The sequence below is a fragment of the Microcebus murinus genome, chromosome 11, assembly GCF_040939455.1.
Source record: "Microcebus murinus isolate Inina chromosome 11, M.murinus_Inina_mat1.0, whole genome shotgun sequence".
NCBI classification, from domain to species: Eukaryota; Metazoa; Chordata; class Mammalia; order Primates; family Cheirogaleidae; genus Microcebus; species Microcebus murinus.
In genome coordinates this window covers 74,841,048-74,860,380 of record NC_134114.1, presented here as the reverse complement: position 1 = coordinate 74,860,380, position 19,333 = coordinate 74,841,048, and the positions used below count along the sequence as shown (strand labels likewise).

Here is a 19,333-nt window from a genome sequence, read left to right as displayed (position 1 = left end):
AAAAATAACAAAAAGAGTAGAACAGTATTGAAGGAGAAACAAAGTTTCTAAGGACTGATACTAACCTATTTCAAGATTTCTTATAAAGCTATAATAATCAAGATAGTTTGGTATGTATTGGTGAAAGAATAGACAAATAAACCAGTGGAACAGAATAGAGAGCCCAGAATGGACCCACACAAATATATTCAAATGACCTTTGACAAAGGAGCAGAGGCAATACAATGGAAAAAATATAGTCTTTTAACAAATGGTGCTAGAGCAACTGGACATCCATATGCAAAAATTTAATCTAGATACATACTTTAACCCTTCACAAAAATTAACTCAAAATGTATCACCGACCTAAATGTAAAACACAAAACAATAAAATGCCTAAAAAGTAACATTAAAAAACTAGGCTACCATGGGTTTAGATTTTATATGCATCAAAAGTATAATTGATAAAAGAAATAATTGATAAGCTGGACTTCATTAAAATTTTAAAAAGTTTACTGTGTGAAAGAAACTGTCAAGAGAATGAGAGGACAGGCCATAGACTAAGAGAAAATATTTTTGAAAGACACATGTCATAAAAGACTGTTATTCAAAACATACAAAGAACTCTTAAAACTAAACAGCAAGAAAATGAGCACACTAATGAAAAATCTGAGCAAAAGTTCTGAAGAGACACCTAATCAAAGAAAATAAGCACATAAAAAATGTTTGATAGCATGTGGCATTAGAAACTTGCAAATTAAAACACTGAGATACTACTACATTTCTGTTAGAATGGCCAAAATCCAAAACACTGATAAGACCAAATGCTGGCAAGGATATTGAGCAACAAGAACTCTCACTTACTTTTAATGGGAATGCAAAATGGTACAGACATTTTGGAAGATACTTTGACAGTTTCTCACAAAACTAAACATACTCTTACCATACAATCCACCGATGTTTTTTTCTCACAATTTAACTGACTTGAAAGCTTCACATCTACACAACAACCTGTACGTAGTTTTATTCAGAATTGCTTATATAGCAGGTTTGTTCATAATGACCAAAACTTGGAAGCAACAAAAATGTCCTTCAGTTAGAAATGGATAAATAAACTGTTGTATGACCATACAATGGAAAATTATTTGGTGCTAAAAAGAAATGAGCTTTCAAATCATGAAAAAACATGGAGAAATCTGTTTTCAAGCCATGGGAAAAAAAAAAAAAAAACAGAGAGCATATTACTAAGTCAAAGAAGGCAATCTGAAAAGGCTGCATATTGTATGATTCCAACCATGTGACACTTTGGAAAAGACAAAACTATGGAGAAAGCAAAAATGTTAGTGACAGCAGGGACTGGGTTGAGGGGGAGTGAGAAAGAGGCACAAAAAGCCAGAACACAGAAGAATTTTAGGGCAATGACACTATTTTGTATTATAGTATAATGGTGAATACATGTCATTATTCATTTGCCAAAACCCATAGGATATACACCACAAGAATGAATCCTAATGTAAACTATGGACTATAAGTGATAATGATAGGTCCATGTAGGTACATTGATTGTAAAAAAAAAAAATGTAATTCTCTAATGAGGGATTTTGACAGTGAGGGAAGCTATAAGTAACGGTGGGGGTATATGGTAACTCTATTTTTTGCTTAATTTTGCTATCAACATAAAACTGCTCTAAAAAATAGTCTATTAAAAATGTCATAGGCCATTAAAACCCCTACCATGAGAATGCAAGTGTCTATCCATTTCTTGCCAGCTAAATTTGAAGGCACAGCCAGCAATTAAGACATAAATTTAAATTCAGTTAAAGGATAAAGTAGCATTTAAAACCAGCTGCCATAACTTGCATTATTTATTTATAGAGTATTGTGTAATTGCAGAATTGTGCTGAATAAAGACAAATGTATGCTCTTTATTGAAGAACTTATAGTCTAAAGATAGAATGAAAATTTATGAACAGCTTTATTTTCTCAGGATCATCAAAATGAGCATTCTAATGGAAGGAGATAATTCCAAAAGACACATTTCATGGACAAGACTTTTTATGCAATATTTATAGTTCTTGTACCTATTTACATACTGAGAAGAACCACACTTTGGCCTAAGTATTGGCTCATACATTTATTTTTTAATTGGCAAATTGTGATGCACGTATATTGCCTGAATCTAACATTATTTAAAAAATGACATTAAATTATATTAATGGTCTCATTGAACCATTATTAGTCACTCAGAATTGTTCACTTCAATGTAAACAGTTCCATAATTAACAAATTCAGAAACAGCAGCATTATACATTGGGAGAGTTCACTTATTCTCTTCTGGACCTTTAAATTTGTCCCATGTGTTCCCATAACCAGTTCTTGGTGTACTTTAGTTTTGCTCTTGGGCTTGTTTGGTTCTGTTTGGGCTAGGTAAACAGTTTCCCTTAATGTAATTTCAAGTTTAATACATGAATTAAACCCACTTTCCTCTTGAAGATTTTCTTGTGGCTTTTCCATTAGAGATTAGAGAGGACAGTTTCACGTTGTGGAGCTATGGAATAATACGATCACACTGAAATTTATAGCCCACCGCTCTCCTTTCCCACTTCCTATTCTAACAATATTGAACTGCTTCAAAGTTCCCTAAAGCACCAGTGTTTTATTCCTCTCTGGAGTGGCATGTAGTCTTTCTTCTACTTCTAATGTTCTACTTTCCCTCTGTTAAGCTTTCTGCTTAGTCACCTTTAAAACCCTAGGCTCCATGTCCCCTCCACTAGTAAACTCACCTTCCCTGCTCCTAAAGACTTAAACATCCCATCTGGTTCAACCCAGGAGCTTATTCAGATACCATATATATTTCAAGTAATGTTTCTGGTTCGTGGAGCCATACTGCAAATTATTATTTTAACACATTAACTGCCATGTAAGTTGTATTTAACTCACACTAGTTTTGAGCCTGAGGCCTTATGAAGTATATAACTCACTCAATTGGCATGTCTCCCTCACCTACTGTCACCCTGCTCCAGCTGCCTGCTCCTATAAGTCATGCACAGAAAGCAATAAAAAATAACAAATTTTTCATTAAATTAGAAAGGATCATTTTGTTTTTGAAGCTTTTATTATACTTTCTTAATAAAACACCACGGCCCCTAGGAAAACTTTTTTTTCCTGGTGTGGCAGTCAATGTGTTAAAAGCTGTCCCCTTCTGAGTGAATGAGCTTCCTGTCTGAGTAGTTTCTATATTTTATTGATCACTGTGTTCCAGTGTCCTCACACATTGCCTGGCCTATGGTAATTGCTCAAGAAATATTGAATAAATTTAATTAAGTAATGCATATTACTCCATTCCTGTCAAAGAGGGGATATATACAAATTATATGTTTAGTGTTTAAAAATAAAAATTTAACCTAGAGAATTTAGCGTCCTAATCATGCATGACTCATCCCCTCACCCCCTTAGCTCCCTTTTAACTTAAATAAAAAGCTGTTTTATTCTTGCAGTTCCTGCTGGTTGAGAAGTCAGTGTAACAGAAATGCATTAATGCAAGAAGGATTTGCCTAGACATCAATAAACTGGAAAGGCTCCCCGTGGGCCACTTGTAGTGTCAATAAAGGCTCATAATTACTTGCTCCTTAGAGCATTTTAGGCCCAACCCCATTTGCTCCTCTGTGAAGACTAAGCTCAAGATCTCAGAGGTTCTTAACTTCCTAAACTCTAGGGCAAGAATGGTGAGCACTCCTGGGAACTTAGGGTTTATAAGCAAAGGTGCTGACTGTTGTCATTGTTTTCAGCTGTCAGGGGACTAGTAATTCACAACTTCCCTCTTCTTTCCTGAGGGCCGTTGGAGGGTTGGTGGTGGAGGAGGATTTCTGAGCCTGGGGAATGTAAACCCCAGAGGCAGAATGGGGATGACCAGCAAATGGCTCAACCTGAAGAAAGGAGGAACTCTGGAGTGGTCTGGGACCTTGGGAGCCGCGCTTGTAGATGGGGGAAATCTTTGATTCCAAGCACTATCTTACACAAGGGGTTCTCACTGACCCAGCAGCACACCGCAAAGAGCAGAATCAAGGCGTAGTATGATCAGAGCAGCAAGCAACTCTCCCCAGTCAGGACAAGAAGAACTAAAGGACAGTGGAGAAGTACTCAGACTTGAAGGCTGGACACAAAAATCCGAAAGTGCTCCCGTCACACAATACAATAGAAGTAAGGAAAATGGTAGGAGGAAAGAAAAGGTGAAATAGTATCGTTGAGAGGCTAAATACATATCACTGAAACTTTTGGAAAGGGGCTCACTTGTCCTCCCTTCCTTCCTTCCATCCATCCTTTCCTCCTTCCCTCTCTCCCTTCCTCCTTTTTTCCCTCCTTCCTACGTTTTTTCCTTCCTTCACTCCTTCCTGGCCTGTCAATGTGTATGGGGGTGTACTTGCGTTTAAAAAAGAAGTCTTTGGTAGCTGCTTTTTCTCAAAATCCTATTTCTCCGCAGTGAAGTTTAAGTGGGACTGGAGTTTCCTTGACTTCTGCGTGAGGAGTTTCCAAATGACAATGCAAGAGAGGAACATGAATATCCATAAAGTTCCTAATGACACCTCTGTCCTCTTGTTTCCCGCAGGATGCTGAGCTGGGGTTGTCATCCACCACCTACTCGGAGTGAGTGATCGGCTAATCAGTTCATGTGTCTTTTTTGTACTTTCCGGATTGAACTGTGCCCAGAATAACAAACGTCCTCTTCCTTCCCTCTCCCTCCCCCGTTTCATTCTACTTCGGAGAGCGTGCATTTGTGAGTGCGAGTGTGTATGTGTAGCAAAGGTGCTTGGAAGAACCTACCCCTCTTGCAAACCACCCCGAGCTCCATCCAAAGCATTCCTTGGGCGGCACGCGTGTCTGATCTGTCCCTAGATGAGGTGCCCTCTCCCCACTGGTGCGGAAAGACTATCTTGGCACTCTTAGGTCCAGAGAGCTGACGCTTTGGTGTCCCGGGAGAGAGTGTGTGTGTGTCTGTGTGTGCATATGTGTGTGTGTGTGTGTATGTGCGCGAGCTCGCGGGCGCGTTCCACCGTGAGCTTCCTCTCCCAGCCCGGTGCAGGCAGAGACCAGGACGTTACTCTCCAAGCAGCCGCCAGCAACGCAAGGCGACAGCAGCCTCCGCCCCCTCAGCCCTACGATTGGCTAGTTTTGCTCATCATTTCCCTGCTAGCAAGAGGGAAGGGCCAGTGACGCCCCCGAACCCAGCTGCAGAAGCGGCCGCTACCTCCAGTACACAAGGTGTCTCATCTGAAAAGAAACCTGAGCCCCTGGGAGGCGGCGCTGAGCGACCCGGGCAGGGCTGGCGCGAACGAAGCGGCAGGGCGCTGGGCAGGGCTCGAGGACCAGAGGGAGCTCGGCCAGAGAGGACCCTAGCGACCTGATCCTGCCATCCCGGCTCTACGCTCTTCTCGCCTTTTACAGATTTCTCCCCCCTTGGACTATTGCCTCAAAACGGAGCCTTTACATCAGGAGAAGGTGCGGGAACTGGGGCAACCAGGACTTTCCCCGGCACCCAAGATGCGCTCCATTAGGAAGAGGTGGACGATCTGCACGATAAGTCTGCTCCTCATCTTTTATAAGACAAAAGAAATAGCGAGAACTGAGGAGCACCAGGAGACGCAACTCATCGGGTAAATGCAAAGCTTCCTTTCAGGATATGACAAAAAGTCAAGCCATAAATGAAATGTGAATATAGACAGTAGAGTGATGGTTGGGATAGTATGCGTGTTCCTTAGAGCTTGCGTGCGGTTAAGTGTCATGAATTAAATAACAAAGGCTGTGGCTGAGGTGTATGCGCTTCTCTGAGCTGTTTCCGTACGAGTTCAACTTGCTCTGTGCGGTGGTGGTGACAGTTGTGCTGGCACCGGGTGCTCGCACGCCAAAGGAGAAGTCACTGCATAAGTGTCAACAAAGAATGTGTGCCCTTGTCCTTTTAATCTGTGTGCAGAACTCAAAAGGGAGACGTCTTTATACATCAAACGGTTGCCCTTCCTTCTCTCTGTCACTCTACAGAGGCACCAGAGAAAGCTGGTTTCTTGAAAGGCTGAAGTTAAAGCTCAGAAAACAGAAAATAGGTCTTCTCTCTTTCTCTACTTTTCTCTCTCTCTCTCTCTCTCTTTTTTTCTTTTGGTGTTGGGTAGATCTGTGTATCATAATTTGAATTAGAAACTCCAGCCCCACCAAGCATACTTCCTTATTTGTTCTTCCACCGGCAAAACGCATGGGCGTCATGGTTACAGTTTTAGAAAGAAACTGGGTACGGTAGCTTTAACCAGACTATATTTCTAGTTCTTTACTTTGTCTAGATGAGTTCAGACTCTCTCCCGCCCCATTAAGTTCTCTAAATATCACACTTCCTTCCACCCTCCCCCTGGCCTCTATGCCTTTGAAGTTTGCCCAGGAGGTGGTGCAACTTTGTGTTGCGGATGTATAGCTTGGAAGCTTTTTCTGAGGATGTGAACCTGGTTGTCAACTGTGTTCAAAGTCTTGTTTCCGAAATCCTCCTTCGTCCGGAGGCGTCCGCTATCGGAAACTGCACACTGGCAGAGATCTCTCGCCTGTTTTTCCTTCTTTCTTTCTTTTTTTTTTCTCTGACATTTATTAAAACGAAGAGAGAATCCTTGCCATTTTGTGTGTGTGTGTGTGTGTGTGTGTGTGTGTGCGCGCGCGTGGGAGGGGGCGTAGGACTGCTAAAACGCACGCACGCTCTTAAACTTCATACACTGTTTCTTGATATTTCTGCTCCTTGCTAAACAATGAGCATTTATTTAAGTGAGCATGATGTAGCTTTACCCTTCAAGAAGGATTCCCTATTCTGTAGAAAACCAGGATAACAGTAGTACAGTCAAAAGGGAGTGGAAGAGAAATGAAAAAGCTAATAAGGAATGGGCTGGGTGGTCGTAATGCACCAACAAATCCGTACACGGTGTATTCTGCAAACAACAGGAAGAACTGCACGAGGTCCTTTACACGACAATGTGTGGCTCGAAAATCCAGTCTAGTTTAAGAGACGGAAAAGGAGGACCTGGGGGGGGGGGGCGGCGGCGGGGGCATCCCTGGCAGACCTGTGCTCGCCTGGCAGACAAAGGGGTCTTTGGGAAGGCGAGGAACGCGCGCCTGGGGCTCCGGTGAGAGGCGACGGCTGGGGCGCGAGGGTCGAGGCTCTTTGTTCCCTCCGGAGCGCTGGGCTGCGAGGAGAAGCCTGAGCCAAGACAAAGCTGTCAAGCCCCTCCAGTACTCCGCGGGTTCGCGCCCCCGGAGAGCCGGAGTGGGCGGGGCGCGCGAGGAGAAGGGGGCGCCGGAGGCTGCGTCCTCTCCGAGCACCCCCTGAAGCGCGAGCGGGAAGGAGGAGTGCACCCCGACTCCCTGTGGGAGTAGTAGACCCGGGACACTCCTCGTTTCGCGGACAACGCTTCTGCTGGGGGCCCCTTTTCTGGATGTCGCCGCCTGGCGGGTGCAGCCCGGGCGCGGAGGAGGAAGAGGAGGCAGGCGGCGGCGGGGCGGCGGGGCTGGCCGGGCGAGGCACGCGCCCGCACCCTTTTCAAGCTGAGAAACGGTTTCTTGCCCGTGTATCTGAGGAGGCGTGGGGCGGGCGCTCGAGTTATCCAAACAGGAAGGGAGGTGCGCACCGCGTCCATCCCCTGCTCCCAGAGAGCTGGCGGCGAGGGTGGGAGAATGAGTGAGTGGGAAGACAGGGGGAGCCTTCGTTCCGCGCCCCAGCCGTTTGCACTGTGTGGCAGGCAACTGGCTCCTCCTCCTTAATTAAAACCCGCAGTCGCGGTCCCTTAGGACGACGCAGAAAGCCCACGTTGGGCTCACACCGGGTACCCGCCGAGCCCTGGCTGCCGCGCCGCCACCCGCTCTTCCAGAGAGCGGGACCCCCGAGTTGGCGCTGCCGGGAGCAGTGCGAGGACAGCCGGTCCCCGCTGGCGCTCTTGTCCCCCCCCCCCGCCCCCCAGGATGACACGTTCAGTGGAAAAGCTCGTGATGCAGGCTCGTGGCTTTTGTTTCAACTCCCAAACAGCGTATCTGGTGGAGGAGTTGACTCATCAAACTATCTCGTCATCTCCATGACTCTCGTCCACTCGAGCTATGTGGAGAGGCCGGTTTGGAGATGAGTCAACTGGAGTGGAGGGTCGCAGCCTCAGCGCGGAGGCCAGAGTTCCAAAGCGAGGCCACACGAGTAGGCTCTGGCCTTGGGAGGGCACTGCGGGCCTTGCGGGCGGGCAGCAGTGTCCAGTGAAGGGTCTTCCATCGTCCTTGACTCTTACAACATCGACCTAGATTCCTGCTTGGCATTCCTGCTACCGTTTTGTTTTGTTTTGTTTTGTTTTTTTCAATAGGCAGGCAGTTTATGTATTCTACCAGTTACTCCCTGCTGGATGTCCCATGCAGAGTTAGTTCAGCGTTGCTCTTCTTGTATACTACAATATTGAGCAGTCAATCTATGCAGACAGAAAAAGAGAGAATGACCACGACTTTCCCACCAACCATCCACGTTATCATATTTCTAGAGGAATAACACCAGCATTTTAAAAATAAGGAATTATTCCAGAATAGGTCAAGTAATAGTTATTGGACACCTAAAATTGATATTTCGGTCCACAAAAACTGACTTTTATAGTGACAGTTAATATTAAGTTTAAATCAAAGGGTATTGAAAGTATTAAGTGATCTATTCTTTACTCTTTTTTTTCTAATATACTTTTTTTTTCTAATAGTCCTTACGATTGGCCTATGATTTAAATGACTGTGTGTGCTCTTTTGGGTATAATTGGAAATACATTAATTTATGATTCCCATAGAGAAAATATGTGGGTATGCTCATTTAATGAGGTAATATATTTGAAAGTGTAGCATAAACTTTAACATCCTACAGATATTTATTTTAAATATTATTCCTTAAAACTTGGTACACACTATTTTTCTGGTTTACCACAAGTGACTTTTATTTTATAACTTACTTTTATTATCATCCAAATATCTTCCTTATAATTTGACTATATACTTCAGGTTGTTTTACTAAATGATCAACAATATTAGTTCTGAAATCTGTTATAAGATTGACAGTGGAGATAAGCACTCCTACTTAGATTATTACCATTGTCAGTGAAGTTAGTTCCAGTTTGTTCTAGAGTAGAACACATCCTGTAAATGAAAAATCCAGAATTTGCATTTTACTTCACATGATACATTTGCAATTCTACCAAAACCCATAAGCAATAAGTTAGAATAGCTCATCTTTATTTTTAGTTGTTTGGTGCTCAGGTAATGAAAACACAAAATTGGCTTCTCCCTTTGTGTTCAGGTTTAGTATGATGGAAAATCTTCTCATTTAAATTACTTTTAAAATTTTATATTAAGGATGAAGTTTAACCTAGTCCAAAGGGATCAAATTCATTCCAAAGCCAAGTCATGAAGAATTTCAGTGGGATTGAATGAAAGGCTTTGGGCACCTAATTTCATAAACTGAAGCTAATCATATTTGTTATGTACTGCAGAATAGAATAAATTATGATGAAGCCTGGAGACTCATATTTCAAAGAGAAAAATATTTGTAGATACTGATAACATAGCAAATGATTATTGCTATTGATATTCCATAGATGATCACTTTTTGTGAGTTTTTTAGCTCCAATAAGCAGGAATACTTTATAATTATAATACTTTATATTGCTTTATGCTGATTGATTTTTTGATGTGTTCTGTTATTTTCCTTATAAAAGTGTATATTGAATTTTCTTATAGGTAACCTTATGCAAGAAATATTTTCAGTGAAGCTATTCAAAAGTCATGTCTGATCTGGAATGAGAGATAAGTAGAGGGTGGCAACATCCTTCATGTCTTACATTCATGGGAAGGAAAAGCCTTTTCCAAGACAGAACTGCTACCAACATCACAAGTGAAAAATCCCTTGGGACCCACTTACCTTTATACAAAGAAATTTACTCTAGAGCTTTATTTCACTAAGCCTGGTCTTCTCACATGAATTCTATGAACTATAAGAAGTGTAACTAGTTGTAGCTGCTTCCATTCGAAGCTCTTTCCAGTGATAAAAGTATTGAATTTGGCATATCACTAGTTGAATAAAACAAGTCAAGCAGGAGAGTAACATGCTATAGCATGTTATTCACATGAAACTGATTTAAACTACTTTTTCAAATATCTTGAAGATTCTGAAAAGGATCCATACACTTAAGTATATCGTAGCAATCATTCTGCCATATAAAAGTGTATCTGTATCCACTTTTCAATGAAGCAACATTCCATAGATTTTTCAAAATGCAAGCTCATGCATATTTCTACTTCCCCTATGAAAGTTTATTGGTGGTGAAAATAATTATTATCATAGCAATGTGTGGTTAGGAAAATATATTAATAGCCTAGTTATTAACAGGATGAAGATTGGAAAGATCCTCCCTCACCTTTAAAATAGTGATAGTTTGTGCCTGTACTCATGAAGTCATATCTCCAAAAGTGTGAAGGTTAACCTCTTATATATCCATGTTTTCATTCACATGTAGTTATTATCATTAGACATATAATATGATAATTAACTTCTGGGTTGCTGAGTAGTAAAGTTCACTCCATGTTTTCTAACATCCTAAATGACCTCTGTAAAATTATTATTAGGCATGCATAGGCATGCAAAGGTATCATTGTCATCAGTAGCATAGTTTAAAATATTATGGTTCTAAATTTCACAGAGCATAGTGGCACATGATGCTTTGAGCTGCTTCAAATTTAAACTACAAGTTTAAAAAAGAATTCAAACCAGAATACCAAACTATAAGCCTTCAATTACAGAATTCATCCAACAGCTGTTACACAGGCAGTGTTTCCATTGATAGTAGGAGAGGGTTGCCTACATAATAAACACAGATTTAGACTTTATTATTGAGCAAATAGTCATGTTGCTTTTGAACTGTTTCTGATGTGCTAAAAATTAAAAGATGGGAAGTAAAGAAATAAATGTACATATTGAGAGGGCTACGATCTTCGGTGGTATGCCATAAGAAGTGGCTTTTTGATTCTCTGAGTCTGAATTTGCATATATGAAGCATAAAAAAATATTCTATTGAATAAAGAATTGGTTCAACTATAAATGTCCTAATGGCATAAATGCTATTATAGATATCTGTCACCATCATCACCTCCACCAGCCCCCTTTCTGCTACCATGCTACATTATATACTAGCTTAACATTATTTGTTGGAGAGGGGTAGTTTATTTATTTATTGTTTTGATGTAATAGAAAATAGTAGTAATAATGGCTACTGAATGAGTTTTCTCCCTACTACAATCTCTGTCTACCCACAACAACTGTTAGGGAAGTACCTCATGGTTGACACGTTTTTAAGAGCAATGCAATTTTTAAAATTGGCACTTCAATAATGCTTTATAAACTACTTTCACATACAGAGTCCCAATTAAACCTCACAAAGTCATTGCATATTAGCTGTTATTGTAGTTTTCATGATAAAGTAAGGCTGGTGTGGCCTAGAAAGAGAATATTATTTAAGAACACAAGGCTGGCAAGCCATAGAATCACAAACATGCCCAGAACAGATCACCTGCTATCCCAAGCTCTTCTTTCTTCAAAACAAAAGCTCCTTCCTTTACACATATATGCCTTCTGTAAAAATGAAATTACAATCTAAGGAATCACAATTCTGTAGATGCAGAGAATTGACCAGATAATTGTCTCTATTGTTTAAACAGTCAGTGAGAGGGTAGTGGAGAACAGAGCTTTACGCTTTATTTTATCTTTAATTGACAAATAATAATTGTATATATTTATGGGGTACAATGTAAGGTTTCCATGCATGTATACATTGTGCAAAGGTCAAATTAGGCTAGTTAATATATCCATCACCTCAAATATTTATCATTTCTTTGTGGTGAAAACATTTAAAATCTTTTCTTTCAGCTATTCTGAAACATAAATCCATTATTATTAACTATAGCCACTGTGCTATGAAAAGAACACCAGTACTTACTCCTTTTAACTGAAACTTTGTACCTGTTGACCAACTTCTCCCCTTTCTCTACTCAGTCTCTGGTAACCACCTTTCTACTCTCTAATTCCACGACTTTGTTTCAGAATCCACATATAAGTAAGAACATGTGGTATTTGTCTTTCTGTGCCTGGCTTATTTCACTTAAAATAATGTCCTCTAGGTTTATCCATTTCCTGTGTTTTTAGAATGAATATTATTCCAGGGTGTATATCTCCCACATTTGTAATCCATTTATTGCTTGATGGGCACTTAGGTTGTTTCCATATTTTGACTGTTGTGAATAATGCTGCAATGTACATGGGTGTGCAGACATCTCTTAGATACACCAATTTCAATTCCTTTGAGTATATACCCAGAAGTGAGACTGCCAAATTACATGGCAATTCTATTTTTTATTTTTAGATTTGATGAGATTTTTTTACATACTTCTTACTGTGGAAATAGTTTCATTTCAAAAAGTGTAAGAGTAGATCCTTGTCCTGATAGAGTTATATTCATTTAATCCCTCTAACACCTTTCATTATGCTTATACATCTCCTTCTGACTTGTAGAAAAAAACTGTATCTATAATTTTTTTGCCAGTAATGTAAATTAAACTATGTATTGTGCTACTTAGACAAATGCTTCTTACTTTCACAAAGCTGGCATTTTTGTTTTGTTTCAGAGATGGTGAATTGTGTTTGAGTCGATCACTTGTCAATAGTTCTGATAAAATCATTCGAAAGGCTGGCTCTTCAATCTTCCAGCATAATGTAGAAGGTTGGAAAATTAATTCCTCTTTGGTCCTGGAGATAAGGTGAGTTTCTTTAATATGGCACAATAAATTTCACATCATGTTCTTAAATGTGTTGGGCTTGGCAAACTTACATTGAACACTTGATTTATAAGTATGAATGCTTTAATGAAAGAGTGAACCAGGTCTATTTAATGTTACTCAATGAAGAATGTGAAACCATAAAACTCAAATCATTTTACAGTCAGAAATTTAAGGATGAATATGTGAATGTTGAATACAGTGTCTTTATATTAATGGAATAAAATATTCAACAGAGTACCGATATTTAACATACTTTATTCAATTACTCAGGATGGACATATATTTTGAGAATTATCTTTAACTTTTTCTGTATTGAATCTTCATTCTGATCTTGTATTTCCTCAATTAGATGAAAATAGAGCCTATTCAACTCCTATTTTGCTGACAATTGTAAATAAATTTGTCTTACTCCGTGAATTAGTATGTCTACATGAGCTCATGTAAAAAGAATGGATAAAAACCAGCAAATAAACTTTCTAGATTATTGGCTTATTTGTAAGAGTAAGCATTTTAGCTGAAACAAACTCTTGTAATGTAACTCAACGCGTATATGTTTTGTCATTTTCTTCAATATTATAATCCTATTGCCAATAAGAAACATAAGGTCATATCTTCCTAATTACGGAGAAAAACAAATAGATTTTATTTTTCTCAATATTTACTTTACATTACTATGTTGTTGGTTGGTATGTTTGAATTAGATTGTTTTCAGTAAATCAGAACTCTTTAAAAAAGTTTGAGAGAATACATCACTTTACATAGTACAATCATTGTATTTTTCTAGTATTGGCAAAATACTAACTATTCAATGACTGATATTAACAGGAAAATTTTTTAAGTGTAGCTTAGTGATTAAGAGATAAAAGGGTGATTAATTTGTGCAGGTTTCTACCTACTCACTTTTTGAATTATACTGGTACTTACGTATAATATAGATCATAAGCAATGTGAAGGAAGAGTCTATTGCACTCATCTTTAGGGTATACATGACAATTCATAGAATGCATTTCAGCACAGGCACTGACTATATATTGAAATTTACTTGAAAGAATGCCTAGAAATTTAAAAGAGACAGTCTCAGAGAAATGCAGGCATGGTTAGACTACTTGTTTTTAAAAAGTTGGAAGTGAATGGAAAGATAAACAGGAATCAAATCATGGCAATGTCAAGTGGTGTATGTTTGTTTGCTTTTACTTTAGTATAGGGCTCTATATTTGTGAGCCTAGTACAAGAATGAGAATCTAATGACAGAGTTCATCAATTGGTGTCTTTTGGGTAGAATATGGCCAGCAAGAAAGATGTATCTCAACTAGATAGAGAAAAAAAACCTTAAAACCAATATTGAAAATCAAGAGATTCTTTATATAAAAAGTACAGATTTTCATAAACTCTTGAGAAATTGTTAAGAGTGACAACTCTGAATCTGTATTCCTGCTGAGAATAAGTTGGTTGAAGCTGACACAGCCATGATCTCTCCTGTTTGACATCTTTACACCTGGAGTGTAAAAATTTGTATACCCTTTCCTCATGATATCTCTGTCTTCTGTCCCCAGCCCCAAATTTGAATTTAGAGATGAGATAATTATGAGGAAAACGCTACAGGATGTGTGACAATATGGAGTCATAAACACACATATAGCTTAGAGTAGAACAGAGTAAGGGTTCATATTCCTTGGAGTTAGATTGGAAAGAGAGAAACATAGGTGATTGAAAAGCAAAGATTGTTCTGTAAGCAGACAGAGAACTTTCAAGTTGGACGGTTTAGTAGGAAGGGAGACAGTTAGGTAAGACTATATAGATCAGGTAAAGTGATGAAAGTAAGGTGAGATATTTTAGTAGTTTCATTAATATATGTAGCTATGCTAAGTAATATGTCAGGAAAAAATCTAATAAGCAAATTAAATAGGTAATTGACACTAGTTTAATTAATATATCTGGATATGCTTTCCTAATATCTGTACAAAATTGAATACTGCAGGTGTGCATGAGGCTACAGATAAACATTTTGGCATTAAGATTTTAAAACTAAGGTTGATAAACATCTGAATTGATCCAAAAATTTCATTATTGCAGCTTTGCAAATTAATAAAGGTTGCATTCACATCTTTAAGGGTAGTCTATTTTCAATTATAAGAGCTGATAATATGAAGAGCTGATAATATGAATGAAATGTTAGTACTATTTTTATACAGTTCTCCTTAAGATATAAACAAGTAAGCAATAAAACAGTGAACAAATATTGAATAATACATACAAAGTTGTCGCTTTCTTGCAAGAAAAGAATAATTTGTAAAACCATTATTGTACAATGTATAGTTCATAAAAATTATAATTGCCTAATAGCAGAAATGACTAGTTTTAATCAGTTTGACCCCTGTAAAAAATTTTAGAATATGAAAATGTCTAATTGTTGGCTTAGCTTTTGAAAATATGTTTCTTAAAAGTCATACTGAAAACCAATCATGCAATATTTTGGATGATTATTTTTCTTTGTTACTTCCGTATCGCTCTAGCATTTAAGAAGTATCATATCACTTTGTGTCTGTGAGTGGGTGGGGGTTTATTTTGAAAGTGTTTTCAAAATTCTACTTTAAAGTTTTGATTAAGATATTACAACTAGTCATGTTTTATCTTAAATGATTGAACTACATTTATAAATCTTTCTTATATTAAAATATCATTAGACTTCAAATGGTCTTATGATATTCTTAATAAATTATCTATTTACATTAAAATGTGAAATAGTTACTGAAGATACATTTTTTTCAAATTTGTAGACATGATTTTCTTTCTTATTACTAATTCCTTCAGCCCCATGTACCTTCTGTTACTTTCATAAATATACAAAGAATAGATTCATATATAGTCACTAAACACCTGTACCTCTGTGGAGTTATCTAGAGAAATGGTTCCATATATTATATTATTTCATTGTATTTTGAAAATTCATCAAGATTTAGGGAGTTGGACATTCTCCAGCTAACTTTGCAATTAAAATAATTATCTTAGTTTAAGACATTGCTTTTATTGGAAATAGTTTGTGCTCTATTATTGTAAGCTAAGAAATGACACACTTAAGATTTATCAGATGTTTTGAATAAATCTTCTAACATTGTACTGAGAGATTATTTGGTCCCATCCAACGCTTATAACTTGACATGTTTTTCCATACTTGAGTTGTTTTTTCTTTCTTTTTTTCCTATTTTTTTTCTTATGTTGACTAGAAACTCAGAGAACTACAAATACCAAGTATAGATGTATAGAAATATACAAATACTCATTGGAACGGCTTAAGCACATCAAGCTTAGGAAAAATATTTTCAACTTTCAGTATCATTATATTATATACCAAAGTTTTTAAACAGACAAGTCCTGCAGGTTAACTAAACATAATTTCAAATTCATATATGCTTAACTTTCAAAAAGAATTTGCTATTTCATTCATAGATCTACTTTAGGAAAATGTCCATATACAATTTTTACACCATTTTCTACTTATTTTGATCAGTAAGTGACCAGTAGAGCTAATCTTGGGTCACAAAGCTTATTAGTGACAGAGTCAAGATTCAAATCCACAACTATCTGACCATGGAACCAGAGTCTTATTACAAAACAAATTTCTTGGAAGAGTATTCTTTTTTCTTTATAGAGGAAATCAAGTTACAAAGTATATTTTAATACTCAATATATGTACTATCAAATGTATACCTATGGGGTGCATGATTTTATTTTGCTCTAAAATAACAAAACATAAGATATTATTCACCTAATATTACCAAATTCTAGGCCAGCTATCAAATGGCAGTCTAAGGTGTAAATTAAAGAAAAAAAAATATTTGTAAGTATTGTGGGACAATGATGCCTTTTCATTTAGTTGTAGTTGTTTAGGATTTTTTATTTTGATACTAAAATATTGTTTCTATAACAGCTAGGACTCTAAGTTCAGAAGTCCTAAACGAGCTACAGTATTTGTTTTTTTTTAGAGCTTTGAGGCAAGTTGCCTTGCAGAAATAATCTTTTCAGACAAAAAGTTGTTTGTTCTCTATGCTTTGTTGTTGTTGTTGTTGTTGTTGTTGTTGTTAGAGGCAGGGTCTAGCTTTGCTGCCCAGAATGAAATAAGGGTAGCTAGGACTATAACTGGTGGACCACCACACCCAGCTAATTTTACAAAGGAGAACTTTTTTTAGAAATGGGGTGGGTGGGGTGGAGTATCACTATGTTGCCCAGCTGGTCTCCAATTCCTGGCTTCAACTGATCCTTCCACCTCTGTCTCCCAAAGTGTTGGGATTACAGGCATGAGACATCATGCTTGGTCCTCTCTGCTTTTTATAGGCTTATTGAAGCATTTAGCATTTCTTAACTTTGTTTTTCCTTTTATTGAATTATGTCAGTACCAGTTGAACTGATACAGAGGTTTTTGTTTTCTTTTGTTTTGTTTTTGGAGTAGCAGTCTGGAATCATTGTTTAAAGTTTGCAAAAACTGACTCCTATTATATGTATCATAACCTAATTTGCTTCTGAACTTATGATACATTCCAACACTAAGATTTGTTACACAGTACTTTCTGATAGAGTTACAGTGTCATTTACATTCAATTTTAGTTGAGGCATGTATGTTTGTTGATACAAAAAAAAAAAAAAAAACCTACAGAAAAAAAAGAGTGGCACCTGATGATAGCTTAGCTATTGCTGACATTTCACAAGTGATAACAAAGTTTAGTAAATTAATTCTCTGGGACTCTGCACTTGCTATTTTAAGTAATGGGTGGTGTTAAAACGGAAGTTCTAGTTGAAAAGTCAGTTAAAAGTTTCTGTATCGAGTCGATTTTTGTCAGTTTAACTGTCTAAACCAACCTTTCAGTTTAAGCCAATATTGCCTAACAAAAATAGTTTTTATGACTAAGACTTTTAGTCTCACTAAAAGTGAAACATATTTTGAGATTCTTTCAGTTATCTTTAACATTAAAACAGTTGCTGAATTTAGGTGCTTGCTTATCTAATGAGGTTTCAAAAGTTGCATTATGATCACAAAAAGACCTCTGAAGGGTCCTTTATTTGTTCTAAGTCATGTACAGAAAACACAACAATACTTCTCTGAATATCTGGTGATAAATTGACCACATATAAGGAAAATTTGTGCTGGTAGAGTCTGCATATTAAATATTAGCTTTTGTTGATTCATGTTTCTTTAGAGCCTAAATGTTAGGCTGAGTTTTCTTTCTGTCTCTCTCATTTATGAGGCAAATTAATAGGTGAAACAAAATTAAATTCATATCAGTTATCTTCTGAGCTCTGAGCAAAAGCATATATATTCTCTTTGTTGATAAAGTGTTGTTTCAGTTCAATGCATATATGAATTTTTATGCTTCCCATGACATTTAGCTAGTTATATTTGAGTACTAGCTTGAATTTTTTTACATGTTTAGTCTGAACAACAACTGGACTTAGCAATTCCACAGTTATTTGTAGTTCATTAAATCTATAATCTAAAAAATATTTTCAGCCTGCTAGAGGGAGGGAGAAAAATCAAACATTCTGATACTGTTTCCAAAAACTATTTAGCACTTAAATCACAATATTATTCACTCACACTAATTATTTTTAGTCTTTCTTACATCCTACACCAGGAATCTTATCTCAGATAATTTCCTATGTTTTGAGTTCCTATAAAATAGAAAGTAAAAGTAAATATAAGAAAAGAAAACATACTGGAGTCACTCAAAATTTCTCTTTTTCCTTTTTCAGTTTTAAAGAGCAGATTCTACACTAACAATTGTTCTGAATTTTGCCTAAGAAAATTTTATGTTTTATATATTAATTAGTTTATGTGAGTTGGTACTTTTTTTGTTTTGAAAGTAATTTTACTGTTTTCATTTAATAAAATAAACTACTGCTGAACCTATAATCTAACATTGGAAGAAATCATAACAATTATTGTCTGCACCTAATAATTTTTTATCTCATTAAGCACTATTTTCTTCCAAGAGTTAAATAATATGATGTCTTTTAAAAACTTTGCTGAACTCTTATAATCCTCTTTTTTTATATTATTTTCCCTGAAGAGTGAATAAAATAAAGATTTCTAATTATATCCAGGAATCTAAAAGACATGTTTTATAGTATTTTTGCTGCTGACTTTCTATAACACAGAAAAGTTGCTGTCATTGGAAAGTCCCTCTTGCTATTAGTTGACAAGCATGTAAGTGTTAGCTTTTTGAACCAGGTAAAAGGGATTTTCCCTTTTGGATTGTCAAGCTATAGAACCTTCTTTAAAATCTGGACCTCTAATCTACTCACTTCAAGCATGCAAGCATACCACTACTTCTGAATACATATCTTCAGATACATTTATTGCAACCCCTTTAAATCATATTCAAAGAAAAATAGTACACCATCTAGTTTGATGGTTTAACCACATCCGTGCAGTCACTGTCTTAAAGCCAGTCTTGTCATCTTCACAGGAAGTGAGAATTTTTGTTGAAATTCAGGTGTCATA

At 37.3% G+C, this 19,333-nt stretch overlaps 1 protein-coding gene across 1 annotated transcript in view; it reads left to right on the top strand.

Moving 5' to 3' along the window:
- Positions 1-4,999: 4,999 nt before the first annotated feature.
- ST8SIA4 (ST8 alpha-N-acetyl-neuraminide alpha-2,8-sialyltransferase 4) overlaps positions 5,000-19,333 on the top strand; it is a 96,449-nt gene continuing 82,115 nt past the window's right edge. Inside the window, exons 1-2 of the mRNA XM_012773563.3 lie at positions 5,000-5,630; positions 12,685-12,816. Coding sequence (XP_012629017.1) covers positions 5,518-5,630; positions 12,685-12,816 — 245 coding nt within the window. The 5' untranslated portion in view covers positions 5,000-5,517. The remainder of the gene's footprint in view (positions 5,631-12,684; positions 12,817-19,333) is intronic.